This window comes from Cololabis saira, chromosome 8 (assembly GCF_033807715.1).
Source record: "Cololabis saira isolate AMF1-May2022 chromosome 8, fColSai1.1, whole genome shotgun sequence".
Taxonomy (NCBI): Eukaryota; Metazoa; Chordata; class Actinopteri; order Beloniformes; family Belonidae; genus Cololabis; species Cololabis saira.
Window position 1 is genome coordinate 24891223 of NC_084594.1, and position 22777 is coordinate 24913999.

Here is a 22777-nt window from a genome sequence, read left to right on the forward strand (position 1 = left end):
GAAGCTTGGCCAAAAACGGCTATGCGCTTCTCCTTATTTTTAACAAAGTTTTACGATCCTTTGGGTCTCACGTACACTTCTCAGTTTTTCTGATCTGTTAGAAAATGCGGAGAGAGCTGCCCTCCCTAAGTGGCCTGTAGCTGTGTTTGATCACTGGTTGAGTGATTCGCTCGTAACTCAAACGCCAGACTCGGATGTCGACTTAACATATGTTGTTTTCCTCTCCAGCACCACACGTTGTGGGTGAGCAGTACACATGATGTTGTAGGAACAAGTTTGTTTCGGGGTTTCTTTTGCGGTGGTTACCAACCCTGCTGGCTTGAAGTGCCACAAAATAAATCTCCATTTCTCATTTGACTCTGAGTTGTGGCCAAATCAGTCAAAAGCTCAACTCACTCCTTTTTTAAGATTTCTACATATCACAGATGTGTTTAGCATTAGTGTTTCTTTGCTAAAAATGCTCAAATCAGGTCAAATGATACTTGGCGATTGGATAGTCTGTCTTTTTATGTCAGTGGGAAGGTTTCCTTATTTACAGGTTTATCAGGCAACCACTTTTGAATGTCTGCAGCGTGTTTGCTGGTAAACATTAAGATGCAGTTTCAGATCACTTAGAAATATCAAACTGTGATTCATGTCCCGGGTAAATTAGTTTCTTTGGATATACATATGTGTATATTCTGTTTTTATAGGCAACTAGGTCCGTACATGGAGGTGGGAGTGCGTTTGTTCGACTGTCATCTGCTGAAACCCAGTTCTTCTTCCATCCCCACCTGCAGATTCTTTCACCATAATTCATTTTTAGACCTCAGCTTTGTTTTCAAGTGTTGTTTCCTTTTGCATACTTTGCATTTAGGCATTAAAACCTGAAGTAGTTGTGGTTATAGGAAAAGGTAGTGGCTTGCATTAATACAGACCTTTCTTACGACATGTTAAAAATGTCCTTTTTTTCCGGCTTACGGGATGGCAAATTATCACAAAAAAAATTAAAAGACATCATGCAGGCAAAAAAAAAAAGAATATAAAACCTTCCCACACATTATTTAAAAGTCACACTAAGTGATGTGGAAAAAATAAAACATGCATCTATACATATGTTTGAATGTTTAAGAAACAGAAGTGGATTATAGTTCATCAGTGATTCCTAGAAACAAAGAAACCGCACTGGAACAAGCTTGTTTCCTATCATCTGATTGTTTTTGGGGTTTTCTGTTGTTGTTGTTTTTAAAGTTGTAGAAATGATCTTTCTGTCTCTTCTTCAATGTTCTCTTAAGGATCAATTAAAAAAGAAACACTAATCCTGAGAAGCCCCCTCTCTGTACTAACTAGTCTAAATGATCATGCGAAATCAGTTTATTAGTTGTTCTTTTGAGAATTTTTAACATTTTCCAAACTACTTTGCCTTCATTTTACTTTTCTCTTTCCTATGAATGTATAGAGCGAGTTGCAGACCGAACAGGAAGATGTCAGACAAAGTTCACATGTCACCTAACTTGTTCCAAATGAGTTGGAGGAATTCCTTTCTCCTCGCTCTCCATATTAACCAAACATCACCTTGTCATACCCTACATGCCTGTTCAGAGCTCCTCCTCTTGCCACACATAATGTGATGAATATCTCGAATCAGCTTTCTTTAATTACAGTTACAACACATAGTAATCTCTTCACCAGTCTCCCTCTAACAGTGCATTTTATATGCTTGCTCTCGATCAGTGTGAAAATAATTCCCATAAGGAGATGATTACATATCTGGATAATTCTGAGCAGATGTGAAAATGTCTCAACGTGCTAACAAGGCAGCGGTGGAAGAGCAGACTTTGTCACTATTGAAGCAGCATAAAATATCCTCCACTGACGTCTACAATGAAGGTGAAACATAAAGCGGTACAGGATGATAGCAAAAATATGTTTCCTGGTTTTCTCTTCGTGAAACTAAACGGCTTCCTCCTAGAAGTCTTTTGGTCGCAGTTTATCATGGTGAATTATGTTTTTCAAGAGCATAGATTTTGCATGAAATACGATCAATGGCCGCATAAGTGAGAGCAGCCGTCACAGGAGTGAATGACAGCTGATTGATAAACTGACCACTTCAACAGATTTAAGATCATTTTTAGAAACAACAAAGGACAGAACAGAGCTTTCTCAGCATTAAAAATGCACGCGAAATAGAAAAGATCTTCACAAAACAATTCAGAATTAGGAATTTCTTTGCATCATTGTTATTCAGGTCTGCAGGGCTCAGGAGATGGAGTATTTGTTTGAATGTTTACTTTGGTTTGAATTTGGTTAGTGCTCAAATTATGTTCATCAGAACTTTTTGACTGTCAAATTTCTGATTATAGATTGTCATGAAATAGCTGTCTTTTTTGTTTGAACAGAAAAAAACCCAACTGCTCTCACTATTGCAGTGTATTTAACATCCACTGAACAGTTAACTGAAAGGAATCTCATAGAAATTGATTTAGATATTATACTCTTTGCAACAGAAATGAAAAAAGCACATTTGGTTTCAGTTTAGTTGCATTCAAAAACAATACTTAATGGAGTTTTTTGTTTTTTAAAGGAAAAACTTTTTTTTACCGTGTTTGTTCATCTGGGAAAAAGATAAAGCCTAAATTCGCAATCCATCTCATCAAAGGTGTTTTTTTTTCTTTTGTGTTCAACCAAAATCTCTACAGAAATACATGGTTGGGTGGATGGGGAGTGGGGGAGGGAGAGAGGGATACACCTACAAGCAAAAAAGAAACTTAGGTAATATCCATATCACAAATAATGAAAGGCTATGCAGGAAAGTGTTTGAACAGCAGTCCTGATCAAGATAAGATTGGAGACAGTATCATGAGAGAGGAAGTGTTTTTTGGGTGTTTCATTTTTTTTCTTTTGGTTTTTTTTCTGTCTGCTGCAGCTGAGAGGAAACTTCAGTGACAGAGTTACATGAGCTGAACTCTGCAGAAACAACTGGGCTAAATGGGGTTTAAGGTGTGACCAGGATGAGCATGAGTCAGACTACACCAGATGCAAATACATACATAGGATTATAAAACTGTTGTTTTGAAGTGACATAAGCTTACACTTAAGTGGTGTTTGTCCCATTTTGTAACCAAGAGTGAACATAATGTCTTCATGTCACATGTTTGGCCCTGGAGAGTACTCCAATACTACTTCTTAAGAATTAAAAATGAAATAAAACAATGAATTGCTAAAACCAGACTTGCCTGGATTTGAAATTTTAAAATGAACTGTTTTTATTATGATGAGCTTTATTTTTAATGCAACTAAAATTAGTTAAACTGGTTGTTTCAAACACCAGTAAATGGCTGATTTGTGTTCATGACAAGCTGAAGTCAGCAGTGATTAGGGAATTTGACCGCTGGTGTCAGTGCATGGAGAGATATGTGAACATAAAAGTGGGAATAAAAATGGTGCATCTAAACAACATCTAAAAAATTAGCTTTTTACCTTTTTTTTCCAGCTCTGATTTTATTCTTATTGGTTTGCAGCCTTTTTGTTGAAATGTTGTTGTTTTTTTTCCATCTCTTGTAAAGATCGAGCAAACAAAAGATTGATATAACCAAGATTGCATTTCATGTTGGAAACAAAACTCACCTGTGTCATCATGTTTGCGAAAATAAACTACACGTCATCTTTTAAAACTCCTCATAATGTCGATTTTTTTTTCCGCGCACTGCAAAAGCTTCTCTTCTTGCTGTAATTATCAACAGCTGCATAGCAAATGAATATCAGGCTTGTAATGATTAGGAAAACAGAGGCAAGACCTGATGGCGCTGAACCAACGGTATTTTTTTGCGGGAATATACGGGGTTATCAGTTTCATTCGTGTGTCAATGCGCTTTCAAAAACATACCTGCTGCAGATTCACAGAAAGAAGAGCAACAGAGACGTGGAATATTTGTGCTTTCCTGAACAGAAATGTGCCGTTGTCTGGATTCCACATGATTGATGCTCGACTTAATCCAGCGCTCTTTGCGCCTTCCCAGGAGGGTGAGCGGTCTCTTTGTGCTCTCTGTCCCATGTGAAGCAAACCAAAGCGGGAGAGTGAGGGTCAGAGCTATTCGGCAGGGTACCAGATCCTTCCCACCGGCACATCTGCATGTGAAATCGCCATTTCACCCCTCCACACTCCCTAATTGTTGCTAAAATTATTTGTGAAATTGCCTTCCACCAGGAGTGTTTTCCACGGCAATTGTCACACAATTTTATATGCACGGTGGGCCCACCGAGTTAACACATGCACCTCTTCTTTTCTGCCATATGTGCTCTTTCTATTTGAGTTTAATAATGACGCATTATTTATTTAACAATTACCTTTAAGCAATTACTCGTGTGCCTATACTGCAGGGCAAGTCAACCTGTTGTCATCAATATCCTAGTCGATCCAAGTGTTGCAGACTAATTGCCACACAAAAAAAAAAAAAAAATATAGGAGCAATTTGGTTGTTCATGCTGCGCACATTTGCTTAATTAAAAGGTTAACAAGCTGAAGGCATTTTATACACTAACCTTCGTCTGGCAGGGCAGCTTTAGCGCAGTTTCATGTCGAGACTCAATACTTTGGGGGATTTTTGCATCAAATAAAAAGCTTTTCGTACACACACAAGTTTTAGTGAGTCAGAATTAACGAATTTGAGAAATTAAATTAGATAGGTTTACCATATTTCTTGTCTTCATGTTGGGTTCCTGTATTACATTATTATTAATTATGAGATTGGGGATTTTTTTTATTGACACTTTCTTTTTCTTTTTTATTCCTGTAAATGCATGTTGCAGGATGTGTATTTTTATTTTCAAAAAAGAAAGAAAGAAAGAGTTGAAATATGATATTCAAATATTAATATTCCACAGGTTTGTTCAGCTGAAAGTAATCGAGGCCGACACGTTTGAGCTTTAGAATAACATTTATAGATACATTAACATTTTGAACTGTTTTTGGTGTATGGGGTCTGACGAGAGAGGCAGTATTGAAGTAAAAGTGCAATGTGTGGATCTGATTGGTCGGCCGGTTCCTGGCTAAACCCACTCTCTTTCATCCATAAAAGAAAGACCAGGGAGCCTATGGGAGCGCTCGGCTGTCTCCTCCTACGACATGCACGAAAGTTGGCCACTTAAACTACTTCCAGCCAGCCATCAGACATTATTCTGAACCCAAACTACACCAAGGCAAAAGAATAACACTGCATTTCCCCAGCGCAGATCATTCAGGTGCTACTTCTCCATTTTGCAAACTTACGACTGGAGAGGTTTTTACTCCATTTGTTGCTGCCATTTTTTCTGTATTTTTGGCATATTAATCGCGCCAGAGGACAGCATAAATCTTATTTTCTCTCCCCCCCACCCCCCTCCCCCTCCATCACCACCACCACCAAGTGGAAGAAGGGCTTGTTAAGATCCACCGCATGGGATTGGGATTTGACAGCAGCAGCCGCGCATCTTTTTGAGTATTTTAAATACATTACGGGTTTATTTTTTTAATTCTTACTTTATTTTTTATTTTCTGTTCTGGGCTTGGACTTTCAGAGACTTGCAGATTCGAACAGTGTCCAGGTTGTTGTTGTGGCTTTTTTTTTCTTTCTTTCTTTCTTTTTTTTTTTTTTTTTTCTCGCCTGAGTAGCTGCATGATGGCTACTCTACCAGGAACGATGCCTCGGATGGTGCGTCCTGCGCCGGGCCAGAACTACCCACGTACCGGCTTTCCTCTGGAAGGTGAGAAAAAAAGGACTCTCTCAATATATATATATAAATATATATATGTGTGTGTTTGTGTGTGTGATATTTGGACTTGTGCTGATAAAGCACGACAGTTGTCGGCTCTGTCAGCTCGCCGCGTGGCAGTGACACAGTTTGTTATCGGCGACATGCTGGGAAATTAAGATGGGTGATAAATGCGCGAGCCATCAGGACTGATTCAAGTTCAAATCAAGTGATGCCTGCAGCCTTTAAAATGCCCTACACTTACACACACACTTACACACACTTACACACACACTTACACACACGTGTGTGTGTGTGTAAGTGTGTGTGTGTATATATATTTATATATAGCCTAAATAGGAAGATATTTGGGTTGTGTGTGTGTTTGTTTTCCCCCCCAACTGTTTCAGGCCTTATTTAATTAAACCCTCAGTAATTCTTCAAACAATTTCCCCACAAAATAGTTGCAGTCAAGCAAATCTATTTAAAAAAATAGTTCTAATATTTTTATTATTAAAACGGCAGTATTTTAATTGCTTCATGGCACTCTAAAATACTTCATCATAAATCATGCTTACGTGACCTCAATATTTGCATATAAATATAGTTTCTTTTCTTCTTTTTTTTTTTTTTTACATTTTGCGGCTCAAATTTGATTGTTAGTAACCTAATTGGATTTCTTTTCTCACCTTCGATGCCTATTACACTCAAGTCGTCTGCACATATGGGCGGAAAAAAAAGAGATCATCCTGTATTTGCATGCATTTGCGGGAGCAGTTTTCCCAACACCCGCTTCGTGCTCAAGTACCCTGGACTGAAATGTGTAAAAACCACGTAGCTCGCAAGTTACTCAAGCTCCGGGATTTGTTCAAGTGTCCTGCTGCTGGAAATGGCAATAACACATACAGCAAAGAGATGGCTCAAAGGATCACATCAATATTTGTACAGCATGACTAGGAATAATCAAGGTGGGGAGTGTCACCCTCTTTAGTGTCTCTTGAATGTGAAATTGCTTCCTGGAGAGGCCTCGGATGCGTCCTGTCAGCCAGACCGAGGCGGCATGAATTTGGCATGAAGCTCCCTTGAAAATGTATAATATGATAATATGCGTAAACCGCGCCCTATTAGACATCAGTTACAAATACCTTTTTATTTGATTAAACTGCAGCCTCGTTTGCTTTGCAGCAGGTTTTTTTTTTTTTAAATTCCTTTTTGAACCTCTTTTTTGTTTATTGTGGCGCAGTGTCTACCCCTCTGGGCCAGGGCAGGGTGAACCAGCTTGGCGGAGTGTTCATCAACGGGAGGCCTCTGCCAAATCACATCCGACACAAGATAGTGGAGATGGCCCACCACGGCATCCGACCCTGCGTGATCTCGCGACAACTGCGGGTTTCTCACGGCTGCGTCTCCAAGATCCTGTGCCGGTACCAGGAGACCGGCTCGATCCGCCCGGGGGCCATAGGAGGCAGTAAGCCCAGGGTGAGTGGGGGCCCGTGACCGCTGGGCTGCGTGGAGCACAGGCGCAGAAAAACTATTGTACCGAAAAGGCACGATGGTGATTATTAAGCCTGAATTATGTTTCTGCGTTAAATCCACGCAGAGCCTACGGCGTACCCTACGCCGTAGGCTCTGCGTTGGTGTAACGCGGGACTATAAATCTGCCTTTACTGATAGGTAGAGGATCACCACGAGGGTGTCAAACCTGCAGCCTAATAATAATAATAATAATAACAACAATGATAATAATAATCATACACGTCGTAAGGATGATGATGATAATATCATAGCAATAATTCGGCATGTGTTTTATAGCGCACCTGCAGGCTTCACATGATTTCTGTTAACATTTTTAAAATGATAACTATCGTGTTTTTTTTTTTTCAAGCTGATAATATTATATATATATCGTTTCACCCTTAAAAAGATGGCTTGCAAAATAATTTTTGAACTGACGTTCAAAATGAAAAGTAATAACACACACACACACACACACACACACACACACACACACACACACACACACACACACACACACACACACACACACACACACACACACACACACACACACACACACACACACACACATATTTGTGCCATACAAACATATATATATATAAAATTATATATTTATGTTCATGTGGGTTAAGCGCCATCAGTCCATGTTGTTGTTTTCCATGGAGTAACATTTCCAACAATGTCCCCATAATAAAAAGCTAAATAAATTAAAGTGTTCACCCTTTTTTGTATTAGATCCCGGTTGAAACTGAAATCTCTTGCCTTCCTCGCCTCTCTCTTCCCCCTTCTACCTTGAACATAATTTCAAACTTAAAGCAGGTGGCAACGCCTGACGTGGAGAAGCGGATCGAAGAGTACAAGAGAGAAAACCCGGGTATGTTCAGCTGGGAGATCCGGGATAAGCTGCTGAAGGACGGGGTGTGCGACAGAAGCACGGTTCCTTCAGGTGAGGCCTCATCTGGTAAGCTGCACTTTTTTTCCCCTTACTACCAGCGAACACTGCAGCATCACTTTTGAATGAATATTACCATGAATTCAACACGTTTTAAAGCCCAGCTTCTGATAACAAAACGCATCAGTAAGCACATTCAGAAAAAAATTATATATATCCTGTTGAAATGTGGCTTCAGTGGTCCATATACAGTTAATTTCCAAAATTGTGTTTTTTTCACTTTAATTATTAAAAATAAATAAATAATAATAATAATAATATTAATAATAATAATAATTTAAAAATAAACACCCACACACAAAACCCGCAATTTTATCTTGGATACTTTATCCACGCTGCTGCTTCATGTAAAACTTTTCATGTGCCATTTCTGTTTCATTTTTTTTTAATGTGTGATTGGATTACTATGGTTCTTTTATGGGTTTTAGGGCTAATCACCCATTTACCTTTTTGTTGCCATTAGTGAGCTCCATCAGCCGCGTTTTGAGGGCCCGATTTGGCAAAAAAGATGACGAGGATGACTGTGATAAGAAGGATGAAGACGGAGAAAAGAAAACAAAGCATAGCATCGATGGCATCCTCGGTGATAAATGTAAGTTAACTACAGAAAGCATTTGTCTCAAGTGACAAACCATTATTATTATTATTATTATTATTATTATTATTATTATTATTATTATTATTATTATTATTATTATTATTATTATTATTGGAAGCAAATGTTTTAAATAGACTTCCTTGACGTCCTTTGGGGATATTGTCGCACATCAGAGCCGCAGCTAAACGCACTAGGTTTAACTCGAGGCCAGCAGTTGTTCAGTCACTCAATTATTTATGAGAGCCTCGCAGAAGGTATTTAACAGCAGAAAATTAATTTGTGTAGCACATTTCTCCTCATTCATTCAGTCATTTAACGACCTCTAAACGACAGCTGACAGTTGACCCATTTCACAAACCATGTCAGTTCACTGACATTTCACCACTTGTCATTTAAAGGTGAAATCGATGTTCATATTATTATTTGCTCTATAAGTGATGCTGTTAGGTGAGAAAGATAAAGGGGTGTATTTTTGTTTCGTGTTAGTTTTTGTCATTAGTATTTACGAGGTTTCAGGAACCTCAAAAACATTGGAATCTCGTCTGGGGTCCCTTATATTTTCAAACATGCGCTACAAATCTTAGAAAAAAAAAACAACTATAGTTGAATAGAAATTATATTTATGGCTGGCTTAAATTTAAATATGAACACAGTGCAATTTCCGTGGTTAAATAATAATGGAAAGCGCAATGAAATACGCCTGATTTTATTTTCGAATTTTGCGAATTATTTGCTAAGTTTGACAAAAAACACACCGCCGTTTTTTTTCTTTCTTGGTTATCAAATATGTGAATTTATTTTAGATGTTTTTTGTTTTGTTTTGTTTTTTTTTATCACAGAAGCCCAATTTTTCTCAAAAGGACACTGTCAAACACTTTTCAAACTTGAAGATGAACTTCATGAGCAACACCTCCTCTCCATTGATGCGTTTCTCATGTCCGAGGTACAAAAGCAAATCCTGGAAAGCTAGGGTGGCCAAAGGATAAAAAAAAAAGAGAGAGAGAAAAGTTTGGACAAAAGGCACGGAGAGACATAAAGGGGGATGAATTATTCAGTGCGCCCTGCTGCTAGATAGTTTTGTAATTTTGTATAATGGCCCGTTGGAGAAGACTCGTCCACTAGCTTGAAAACGTCTTCTTTTTTTCTGTCACGCATTAATGTTTAGAGAAAAATGTGACCATTTTGTTACAAATATCGTCTGTACCCAAGTAGATGCGTTGTGAACACTGCTGACCAAAAATAACCGGCATGTTTTGCTGCGGGCTGGTCTTTACGCACAGCTATATAGTCGCACGCGTGCTGCTTTATGAGATAGTTTGACTTATAAAATGTTGACGATGTTATATATCTATATAATCTTTAATGACTCTGTTGTTTGTGTAAAATACCCACGTAATTTTACTTTAATTTTTTTTCTGGCGCTGTTTATAAGTGTTTTAAGCTGATTGTGTTTTTGTGCTATAAAAAGACACACACTCTGCGTAATGTAGTTTAGACTACCAGCATCCGGATGGCATTTAATAATGTTAATACTTATTAGAGTAAGCACTGGAAACGACGGTTGCTGAATAGGTGCTGTGTTCGTGCCGGGTGTAATAGCTTGAAGGCATGGTAAGAAATGTATTTATCCCCAATCAGCCCCTCACTCTCCGAGTTTGAAGCACAGCCCTTATGTGGAGAGGGGTTTTAAAGCAGATTAAATAGAGCCTTTTATTTCTTTTCACTTTCATCTTAGAGCGGAGCTCACAGTGGCTCGCCCTGGGCGAGAAAAAAAAAAGAAAGAAATCATGAGATTTTTTTTCGTTTATTTATCCAGATTTTAATACTTTATTTATTTATCTGTTTGTTTATTAGGTCTGCCTATTTGATTTCCTCAGAGGTTACATCTCGGATTTATCCCTGCTCTAATCTGTCTATATTAAACCCGTATTTAAACTATACAACAAATAATGTGCATTTTATTTTCCTGCACATGTTTTTCCAGAAGGATGTTGTGGTAAATTTACCAAGCAAACCCCGGCAATGTGTGCATCGAACATCGTCCCACATTTGTGTTTCATTCACAATTTACACCGTCCATTCAAACGCGCTAAAGAAAAACGCGCCAAGGATCAATTACGCGCAGGAAATAACTTAAAGAACTGCATCCAGATGCGCACAAAGTAGCCATCCTATTGTTTTGTGCCAGCCCGGTGATGAACAGACGCGACTGTCTCGCGTACTTCTGCGACAGCGAATAATCCAGCTGACCGATGGACACTTCAGCAGGGCTCAGCGTTTTCCCAACCTGTGCTCCTCAGTCTAATTAAACAGATGTCAGGTCGGATTATTTTAAGAGATCGGGGAATGAAAGTGACAGAGTGTTTGGAGAACTGGGATGAAAAGAGGCAGTTGATGAGATCCAGAGATACATATGCTATGAGCAGGAGCCGCCACTTGTAATTGTTTAAAGGTATTTGTAGAAAATAGTCCTCTCTTCATTTGAGTTACTCTTCAAAATGTTCAATTAAGCAGCACCCACCCCTAATAAATACACAAATAAATAAAACAACAATATGTTTTCCTCAAGAAACATAGAAGCAATAGAAGGAATAGTTTTTTTCCTAGTGATGAAAGTGTGAAACGCGACCCCCACTCCACCCCTGCGCTTTTTCACGTCACAAACACACGCGAGCTCAGGCTTTTACGCACACGCGCGCGCACCCCGGTCTCTAAGTGTATGGTAATATAATGTAGCTATATTTCGGGTCTAAAGCCGCGCTGAATGAGAAGGACAGGGGAATGAAGCGAGAGACCACTTCAAACAAATCCATCTGGAACAGTGTGTGAGAGAGATTCAGTGAAAGTATGGTGAAGTTATTTAGCTATTAATAACGTTTTTTCCTCAGGCATTGAGAGTGACTCCATCTGCACTTTCTCGCAGCTATTTGGCTGGGTGGAAATTGAGGGAGGCCCAAATGTTGGGCAGAGATAACATAACCATCATAGCCCAGACCCTGCGCTGTGCATCACTGCATTAAACTCGGATTAACCTCCCCTGTCCCCCCAGCACTCAAGCCACATTTCACTGGAATTTACATCGGTAGGCCTACATTTCTTATAAAAGAGACAGGAGCTGAAATACACAAAATAATCTTTATTATTATTATTATTATTATTATTATTATTATTATTATTATTATTATTATTATTATTATTATTGGGTTTTCAGTAGCCGATTTTAATAACAGAAAATGTGTAGCCTACTAAAAAAATCTTTTAAAAACTATAATCACAGAAATAGAAAGAAATCAATCAACCAATAATCAATAGGTGCTGTCAATTACATTTTTGGGCTCATTTGAGTCATTTTTAAAATTAAAATTAATAAATAAATATATAAGCCAATTTACAAAGGTCATGCAGGTCTGTAGCTTCATGAACAAAGTGAATTATCACTTGCCTTCAAATCTTTAACACTCCTCAAACTTTGGCTTCCTTTTTGAAGTTAAGTTGTTGTTTTTTTACAAGACTATCTTGAATTTCTACTTTTTGATTCATTAATTCATTCTGTGATTTACTAGGATGCTATTTCTTGATATCAAGTGTTGATATAAGCTATATGCTGCTAACTGCTACATGCTAGGAGCAAACACTCGCAGGTTAACAGCACAAACTATTTATTAGCGTTCACATAAACCTACTGACTGCTACATAATTCAGCTGATAAACAAGCTACCAAAAAAACAGTTGGCTATTACATCAAAAAGATAATAAAATAGTAATGTCCGCTTAACTATTCATTAGCTTAGCATGTTTTTTGGTTGTGAGGCAAGATGTTGCTTAGCAACCAGTGCTGTATTTTATCTGTTTGTTAAATAGGCGTAAAAAAACATCTGGCTAATTTCACTTTTACTTTATGTAGGGTAATAGGCTTAACAAAAGATTTAGAATAGAATATGTAGACTACACTATATAGCTAATCAAAGATGTGTGTCTTTGCAATGTTTTAATTCAGCCTTCTTCTTTTTCTAAATTGTGTGATTTGTGTTTGAGGCTTTTTAATGATATATTGTGAGACTCGATGACAAGAACGACTACCCTTGTCACAAATTGGCCTTTTGGTTCCAGCAAGGTATAATGTGAGCAAAAACCGAGCAATACAATAACACGAAACCCACTGCTTATGAGTAATGAACATCAATTTTGCAGAGGACAGTTTAAGCTTTTAGGCCTACAACCCAGCGAGACATTTCAGTGTCAGGAGCTTTAAGTGTCGACAGCATTAAGGAAGAAAAAAATGGAGTAGGCTTAAATTCACTCTGTGCTGGCATTTGACTTTGATCACATGAGAAATATTCATGGAAGCACAAACACTAGCTCTGTCACCATTATCCAGGCTGACAGTGATACCTCTCAAGGCTGTCTATTAATTAAAGTGGCGCTTACCATGTGGGACGACTTCCTATCTGGGCACAAAAATGGTTTTTCCATCTCTTGTGGGGCTCTTGAAAATGGGCAATCTTTCCTCTCCAGCTTCTTGTGGGAAATTTAAAAGTGTACAGAGGAAGACATGGGGATTTCTAGCTCATTTATAAAGACGAATTTATAATCCTTTCCTGCTTAATAACTTAAAAGGATTCAATTTCTCCCCTCATTTATGGGGTTATGATCACACATTGTTAGATGCAGATAGCAGCATTTCAAGGTTAACGTTTCCTGCTCAAAAATATCAGAACATAAGCTGTTATCCCATAGGTGCCCTTTGTTTAGCCTGCAATTTCCCATCCACAGATACTGATAGCCTCATTCTAGATGTTGTTACTATTAATGTGATAACAACGACCACGCCGAGGAATACTGAGTTGATAAGATACTTCCATGTCACAGAGTTTAAAAAAAAAAACTATGTGATATTTAATTATAGCATATAATTTCACCATCGAGAATTAAATTCAGTAGGCTTACAGAGACTCTGAGGATTGAATGACTGGTTGGGGGTCTCAAACCATACGAGACAAATTAAAGAGGAAGCGCTGCCCTCCAGGTATCCTGTCACAACAGTAGGGTGCTTCAGTGAGTCTCTCATTTCTGTCTGTGTTTTATTCCGCCAATTTTCACTATGGGGCTCTGGGAGCCTGCGCCTTGCCTGCAGGGCTGGAGGCCAAAAGAAATAGAAAATCTAAATTTTTCATCTCCTTCCTTTGCTCAAGTTTGACTTCTCTCTCTCCTCCTTCCATTCTTTTCACATCTGCATCACACATTCATGTCAACAGGTGGGGGTGTTAAAAAAACTTGTAGGCAGTTTGAAAAAAATTCCCAAAGCAGACAAATTGTTCCTCAATTTTACAAGAAAGATTTTGTAATTTTCTTCTTATACATACATACAAATATATATATATATATATATATATATATATATATATATATATATATATATATATATATATATATATATATATATATATATATATATATATATATATATATATACATTTTTGTGCTCATTATTATAACCATCACCAGCCCTATTGACTGAGGCCCCAAACATCTACATTTCCTTTTTAGGCATTGTTTAATTTATTCCCTAAATTGCCAGAGCTTTGTTAGCATTAATGTTTAATTGGCTGGAAGAGGATGAATGAGGCTGACAGGAATCAGCTGTCCACAGATTCCCCTGTGAGTCTGACTCGGAAATCATAACCTGACCAGCTTTTCCTCCACTGAAACCAGCTCGTTGAACTTGTCACATCTAATTAGGGCGTTAAAACGCACCGGGTGCATTGGTGAGAAACAGTAGGTGGTTGGTCCGGGGCAGCCAATAAGACCTTTTTGGGTCAGATGGTGGTGGGGGTGGGGGGTAGATGGATGGTGACGTTGCTGAATTGGACTCCTGCAAGCTTTTATTTCCAAGCAGCCCTCCATTTTCCGCTATTACTTCAATTATGGCCTTCCAGCAGGCTAAACAGGCCAGCGTGCGTGAACTGGCCTGTTTCTAATTAGGTATGAAATTAATTAGACCAGACATCTATTAAAGACTTTTAAGTTTGGCTCATTTTTTCGACCGAGTTTAAAGGTATAACAGTGGATTAATGGCTTAAATACACAATTACATGTCATTGCATCCCATCATTTCGGTGCTGTCTGTCTAACAGGTGTCACACAATCTATGAATTCATACAGACTGAATGGAAAACTGTATAATTCAGTAGTTTACAAACACAGGCTTTAAATTTTTAAACTAAATTATTAAGTTTTTATTCTATTTAACTCCCTGTTCGTATCAGCCTTTTGATTTGTAAAAAAAAATAAAAAGAATTAAGTTGTTGAATTACTTTATAGTCTTTGCATTCCCTCCAAATGTGCGTTCAATTCCCATTTCAAGAAGCTTTTTCTTCTCTAGAATACTTTTTTTTCTTGTATAGTTACAAGAAAGCCCTGTGATGTCTGACAGCCTGCTCTCACCATTGTTAGATGAACAGGCCCCTAGAAAAGGAAGAGAGAAAGAAGAGGGAGGAGAAAAGGCCTTTCTGTTATTTTCTGTCTTGCGACTTGCTGCATAGGCTATTCAAGCAAGTTGATGAACTCCTCCAAAAAGTTTATTAAGGGGACCAAAACAATACGAACCAAAGCCTCTGGGTGCCTGGGCAGACAGTTTATAAACTAGCTGCTATTGTGCCTCAAAGGCAGATGCTTGAATACTTTTGAATAGGGGCCTTCAAACTGACACGATCAGGCTGGACAGCAGCAGTTTTAAAGGGAGACAGGGTGCTTCTGCTGCAGCTCAGATCTCTGCCTCTTTCTGCATTAATGTACATCTGCAAAGGAAGGGAAAAGGAGGAGGAGCGGAGCACCGCCTGTCATGGTCACTGTTTTATTCTTTGGCTTTGACAATATACGTTTAAAAAAAATGTGAAATGATTATTAGTTATTTTAGTTAGATTCGATGAATATAATAATACACAAAAGCATTCAGACTTATGTATGCCCTACTTTTGTATATATACTGTATATATATGTATGTATATAGATAGATAGATAGATAGAGAAATCAGAAAGGCCCCATAAATGCGCAGTCGACGCATTCTTTTTTATTTTTTTTTGATGGGCCAGAGTGGTTACGCGCACTCAAGAAGATACATTATTTCTCCCCTTGTCAGTAAACAATGGACTGTCACTCTTTATCCTTCTCCCCTCCTCTGTCCCTCCCTCTGCAGCTTTCTCTTTTAGTCCTCTCAGTCTCTGGCTCTGTGCCTCACAACATCAGAGGGAGTCCAGTGATTTGTGACCCCAGCAACCCACACTTAATCTCGCTAAAGAGGGGGAGCATCCAGTTTACAGCTTGGCGGACCCCAAATAGACCAAGTCTGCTCTGGCAGGTGTCACCATTAGCAAACAATTGGTCCCCAGTCCCATGCCCCATACCCCAGTGTGACACTGAACCTAAACTATTCGAGGCTCGCTGAAAGGAGCCACATAATAGAGAATGTGGAGGGGAGGAGAGGAGGGTGAGGACAAGGGAGAGATTACACTCTCAGACAGCTATTAGCAGGGATGAGGCTTTTCTAAACAAACAAAAAAAAAAGAGAGAGAAGACGATCAATACTGTGTTAGTTTACCAAGTGGTATCATCATAGTGGCTTTGGAGTATTTATTTTCTGCTCCATTGTCTTTCTTGACTTCTCAAATGTCTGAGGGCTGTATTGGCAATCCAATTAAGTTTTTAGGGGGTCCTTGGAAAGCCCATTTTCTTCTCCAGGCCAGTCTTGTGTCTGCGCTTGCAGTGGGCAGTTCATTCACAGATTCTGTGTTGTAATGAATCCTGATTGGCCAATATAAACCTTCGATGGCGGACAATGACTGGGCCGTCCAGGGGGAAAACAACAGTCGGGGATGACAGAGGTCTGTTTGGCCCTGCGGGATTGCAATCCCTCTACTTCATTAGACAGAAGTGTCTTAGTAAAGAGAGCTGAGGAAATGGGAAGAGAATGAGTTGACATGTGGACTCTTGCTGCTGTTGAGTGGGTATGTGTCCTGACAAGGGGGGCTATGTTTTTAAAAAAAAAAAAAAAAAGCTATTTATTTACCGCTCGCTTCTGATTCATAGCCATGCCACAAGGTAAGACAAGTGCTCTCAGGGGCAGAGAGTTTCAAAGGTTTTAATGGGGAAAAACCTATTGTTAACCTTTTGTATTTGTTATTGGAAAACAATCTTAATTAATTGCTTGGACATATCTTCTCTGTGTCTTTCTTCCACCCCCCAAAAAGAAAACAATGGCTACAGCAAATGTAATTGAGCGGAGGCTAAAGTAGCTATTGTTATTTCCTTTCAACTAATAAGAGTAATTTAACTAATCTCTTCTACACGTCAACAATGTCGCTTCCGTCAAAGATAAACGTCCAATTCAGTAAATCAGGACATCACATCTACATCACATGTAGGTGAAGTACTTAAGATGAGGAAGTTTAGGCCTAAGTAGTGTGAAATTAAGCATGTAATTTCATAAACTGTGGTCATTTTGCCTGATAAGTTTTCTACCAGACAACAAAAACGTTGTCGTCCGTTTCCAGATAATGTCTCGTAGTGACAAAGATCCATAAATTCACAAAAGCTTTATCAGTAATTATGTACGATAACTGTGTGCAAATAATCATTCGGGAAGAACGTCTTGAGCTTGAGCGTCGGGCTTTTTGATTTGAGCTACGTGACACTTACCATCTTCAGTTCATCTGTTGAACTGGCTTTTTAATGCCCCCATCTTCATATTAAATTTGTAAGCATGCTTTTGACTACAGCACATGGAACCCTGTTTCATAGACTTCTCCTTTTTTATTGCTCACAATCATAGATGCATTAATGATGATGACTGAATGTACTTGAATAAGTAAAAAGAAATGCTCCATCCATACTCTATTCCCACCATTAGAGAGTTCTCTGTGCATTTGAGGAATATAGAATATCATTGCTTGTCAGATTGAATTTTCTGCCTGTCTGAAGTAAAAAAAATGTAAGATGAACGATGCAATAACAAGTACAATGTTTGCTAGGAAAAAAAAAAGATCTTTGTCTTGGTGATTAAGCCATTGTTATTGTGCTAAACAATGGAGGATCACAAAACTGAGAGTACAGTACATCGGGACATCTCAGGCTTTATTATGTCCGTGTTAAATTGTGCGACGGATGAGCGGGTAAGAGCCACATAATTTATTGAAAGAAATGTAGTTTCCTCCGATTCGCCTTGCCAGCTAAGGTTGTCAAACTCTGACAGCTGGCACAGATCAGGACAGTGTGTTGCATTATGACCGTCCGCTGGTTACCATGGAGCTGCATTAGAAAAGACAAAAAGCATTTCTGGCTAATTTTATTACAATACAGGAATAGCCCACATAATGTGCAACAGTAATTATGTTTAGCACAGTGCACCCGCGCTCTCCCTCCGTGATGAATAAGGAGCATTGACCATGGTCTGCTAGTTTAAAAAATCGCCATTAGCCTATGCTACTTAGGGCCAGAACATTTCATATTTTATGCTCTTGATGTGCTACACCACTGAAATATTCATTTGTTTTAATTGTGCATCTTTTTTTGTTGTTTTTTTTTCACAGCCACAAAGACAATAAACATGTTCCCTGAGTGTTGCAAATCAGAAATGTGTTTTTCTCCTACCAAGTTAAAATGTGAAAGCGCTTGTCCAAACAGTGGGGTGGAGCTCCTGTCCTCGTCGACAAAATAACAACTTCAAATGTTGTCCCCTCTTTTCAACTAATGGGCTTATTTCTGCATCGTCAGTCATTCTCTCCTTGGGGAATATGTAGTCTCAGTATAAAAAGCTTTTCTACTGTTCAACATTACAACCCCTCAATATGGACGGCTCTCAGAAATTAATGCCAAGTACTGTAACGCTAGACCGTGCCCAGAACATTTCATTTCATTTATTCATTTATATTACGTTTTACAGGAAATATCAATCCGATTGTTGTATATAAACAAGCTTTCAGACTAGAGTTTTGGTATTTGAAATCTGCAAAGTGTTTGCAAGATAAAATAACCTGATGGCCGCATGGAAAACATTTTTCAGGATTTTACATGCTGCTTAAAGCGACTTTTCTCTGATTTTGATTTTTTTGTAGATTTCGTTAAAAAGACATTCTACTGTCAGGACATGGTGGAGTAACAGATGAATATAGCTATATTTAAAGAAATGGATAAGTAGCTTTTCCTTGATGAAATATTTTCACCTTTGTTGAGATCAATTTAAACGGTTTTTGCTGTTGTTTCTATCGTTCTGTCTTTCGCCAACTCTTCTTCTTTCCTTCCTCACTGTCCTCGATATCACAAACTTTTCTACAATATTTGCAGCCCATCCTTGTCCAGAAAATTAGGAAACTTCCCTTGGGCACTTAAAAATGTCCACTGTGCATTCCTATACACTGCTCAGTAATCTCTCCTTGGCTTTGTCGAGAAAATGATTTGTTCCTCCAGGAGACCTCGGCTCACAGCCCTGAGACGTAGCTGTTTGATTTCCTGTGTAGGTTTTTTGCAGCTTTTTGCTGGGGGACCGGGGTTCTGGCTCCAGTGCCATTTGGCAGCGACCCCCATGGGCTCTTCTTTACTTTCTTGTGCTCTCTTAATTTCATTACTTTTGGTGTGACCTCAATTAGCAGAGACTTGGGCTCAGGCGGTGACATTCAGCTCTACAGAAGAGAAGACCTGGTGTGAAGCTGAGTTGTAGTAGAGAGGAGTAAGAGGTGGCGACGGCCTAACAAGTAGTGTTGCATTTTCTATTCTCTTAAGTCTTAAATGGCCAAAGTGCTTCTTTTCTTTTCTGGTATTGCAGAGGAGGGTTAGGGTTATACAGTCACAGTAATATTTTGATATCCCACATTGTGTTTGAAGCATATTTCTCCGTTCAACTAAGCCTTAAAAAATCAGCAAAGCAACACGATTTAAGCAATGCTTTGGAAAGAGACCATATTTGCCTCATGCAGAAACAAAGCATGTCTTAAAGTCAAAAGCAAACACTTATATTGTCCCTAATATCCCACTTTTAGCCTGTAGTATATTAAAGAAAAAGAATCCCACCCTTCAAGCCCCTTCACGCTTTCACACTTAGGCAGCGGAGAGGCATGGGGAGTCAATATGTCAGCGTTTATGGATGCCCTGCGGAGTTGCACAGGGCTGTCAGGCCCCTATTCAAGCTCTAATGGCCCCCTGAGGAGCTCGTCTCTCCGGGCTGAAAAGGCCGGGAGGCCCAGTGGACGCCCTGTTGTTGAAGGTGAGCGTGCGCTCTCATGGACGCGCTGCGCCTTCATCCATATGACAAGAGCCATAAAAGAGCATCACTCTCACTGCTTCTCCCTCTCTGTCTCCTCTGCTTTCTCTTGTGCCCCCCTCCCCCCACGTTCTCCCCACCTCAAACAGAGAGAAGGGGGCTAATTGTTTGTTGTGAGAGCCAAAGATTATAGAGCCTCCCATCTTTCTTCCTCCCTTGCCTTTTTCTCCTCGTTTTCATGCCCCCTACCCTTTTTTTTTTCTTCTTCTAAAGACCATGATTCTGTCAGAGAGACAAGGGAAGAAAAGTGTTGGAATTTTCTTTAGGAATGTTGATGGAAAAGCGCTTAAAACTCCCACTCTGGCAGTAAAGGCTTGTATATTTCCGCACAAGAACAGACAATTGTTGTCTAGTTGTATCTTGTTATAAAATATGTTTTTATTCTACAACAGTTGCTCGCAAAATATTATAGATCCTACTTTCTTTCTCAAGTTCTTCACTTGAAATAGACTTTGGCACAGGTGCCCTTGGCTGTCAGCCACCTGCTATAAACCAGTAATTGACATGATAGGCATGAGATAAAACTGAAACCACTGACATCTGTCCATAAAGGTGAACTGAAAATGATTTTATTTTAGATAGACTTTGGTTTTTTAATGTCCTCATGTACAGTTACACATCTCAGCCAGATTCAATTTCGGGTAAATGTCAAATTACGAGCCAGAGAAGGTCACTGACAACCAGAAGAAATTGATGATGCATTTTGGCTTGTTACCAGACGAAGTAAACAGTTAAGTTAATTTCGCCACATATCCAGTTGGTATTTTGATCTGAATATTTTAATCTAATATTTATAAATGAATTGCAACTCCGCTGAGGCCGTGCTCACTTTTTGCAGTTTCAAATTTGTTTTTCTATTGCATGGAAATATCCACAGGAAAAGATTATTCGGAGACAATCTGTCTTTAAACCTTTATAGTTATCGCTGTCATCTATCTTGTATGCATACAAGGGTCCTATCTCATACATCCTTTGGTAAATGCCTTGAATCACATGCCTCCTTTAACTTGGCAGCCCCTTAAGGATGAACAGGCAAGTGCATTAAACCGAGATGCCGCACCATTCTCGGAAAAATGCAAATTGGGAAGTTGTTAGTTATTTGATGTTGCTGTGCGACCCCCCCACCCCCGAAACATCCCTCCACTCCAGTGTTGGTGGTTGAATCGCATGCAGTCCTGAGGACAGGCAGGGCTGTTTATATGCAGGCCTGGAGCAGAGAAGACAGCACAGAGACAGATGCATGTCAGAGATAACAGATCCCATCTGAGGCAGATGCTTCTTATCACAGGCCTGTTTGCATAATTAGGCCTTTTGATATTCACCCCCTCTGACTGACAAAAAGTATAATTGCAGTATCAAGTACGACAAAAGGTAGGCACAAAATAAACAAGTCAACATAAATAGGGAGAAAAGAATCCGGTGTTATTTTTGTCCTGTGGGAAAAAAAAAAAAAGAGGGCGGAAAAAAAACAGCTTTTTTAACTAAATCTGCTGTCAGTCACAGTCAACTGGTGTGACTCGGTGCTCAGAGGCTGGTCCTGTGAATGCCTGCAAAAACACAGAGCATGAGGCCTGATTGTAATTATGCTGGAACTAATATGCTTTTCAAAATGAGCCATTATGAGCTAATGCTGCACTGCCAGAGCCCTGTCTGTTTTTGTCCCCCTGTCTTCGATAGTTTGCAAAGGTATGGCAGATATTGAGGCCATGGGTTATGATATCAGAGAAAGACTGGGTTGAATGCTGCTTAAGCTTATGAGGGGTTTAAAGCATCTGCACTGCTGCGAGAGCATGATTTCTTTTCCCACTTTGCAAATAGAAACTGTTTCATGTTACTTTCAAGACCAATTTAAATGATTTTATTTCATTTTTATTTTATAAGTAATGTAATATATAATAAATTCCTATTTTTTATTGCCATTGTACAAAGAGCTGTCACTAAAAACGTAAAAAGACCTCATGATGCTCCAATTGAGTTTATTGGAATCATTACATATCATAAATCTGCAACTTTATGCATCACTTGGTTAATTAAGAGAGCGTTGTCAGCTGTCTATTTAATTAACATTACCCCAGCGTGAAAGAATAAGACTGGAGAAGTCAGAGGGTCAGTAGAGAGAAGCGCACCAGAGAGGTGGTGGACATGAGGACTGGGTTTGAGGAAGCAGGGTGATGAGGATCCCATCTGCCTGTGGTCCATCTGCAAGGTCATCAGAGGAGCATCAGGGGCGAGAGCAAGCTTTAAACCTCACAGTAACCTTAACACTATTAACTAGCAGCTCAAGTCGTTCGAGAGCAAGAGCAGTGTTTTATCTAAAAGGTCTGGTCAGAATTAAAGCATCATCAAAGCAGAGTCACAGCGGGGTGAAGAGATCTAATGAGCTTCTTCACATCTGCAGACTTATAATATGGGTTTCTCTCACATTAATTAAAAATGGGCAACGATATGGTAATCGTGAACTTTCTCCCGTTACACAGCCATGGTTTAAATGAAAACACGTTTTATTTTTAGTGATTTCTTAATTGACACTTATAACAGATCTCACGGGGATAGCATAGTCCGCCGCAAAATCGCTGCACTGCACTATTTTGTAGATTTAAAGAAAATTATCTGTACCAAATGTTTAATAGGTTTGCCCATACTCTACCTCTCCACCAGGAGAGATTTCACGAGATTTGACTTGGTGAT

The 22777-nt window shown here is 39.1% G+C and overlaps 1 protein-coding gene across 2 annotated transcripts in view; it reads left to right on the plus strand.

The window, feature by feature from the left end:
- The first annotated feature begins 5115 nt into the window (after window positions 1–5115).
- pax7a (paired box 7a) overlaps window positions 5116–22777 on the plus strand; it is a 43166-nt gene continuing 25504 nt past the window's right edge. Inside the window, exons 1-4 of one of the 2 annotated variants that reach the window (XM_061727380.1) lie at window positions 5116–5721; window positions 6953–7188; window positions 8044–8188; window positions 8643–8771. In XM_061727380.1, the coding sequence (XP_061583364.1) occupies window positions 5634–5721; window positions 6953–7188; window positions 8044–8188; window positions 8643–8771 (598 nt within the window). In that variant the 5' untranslated portion in view covers window positions 5116–5633. The remainder of the gene's footprint in view (window positions 5722–6952; window positions 7189–8043; window positions 8189–8642; window positions 8772–22777) is intronic. The other variant, XM_061727381.1, reaches the window with a different exon arrangement.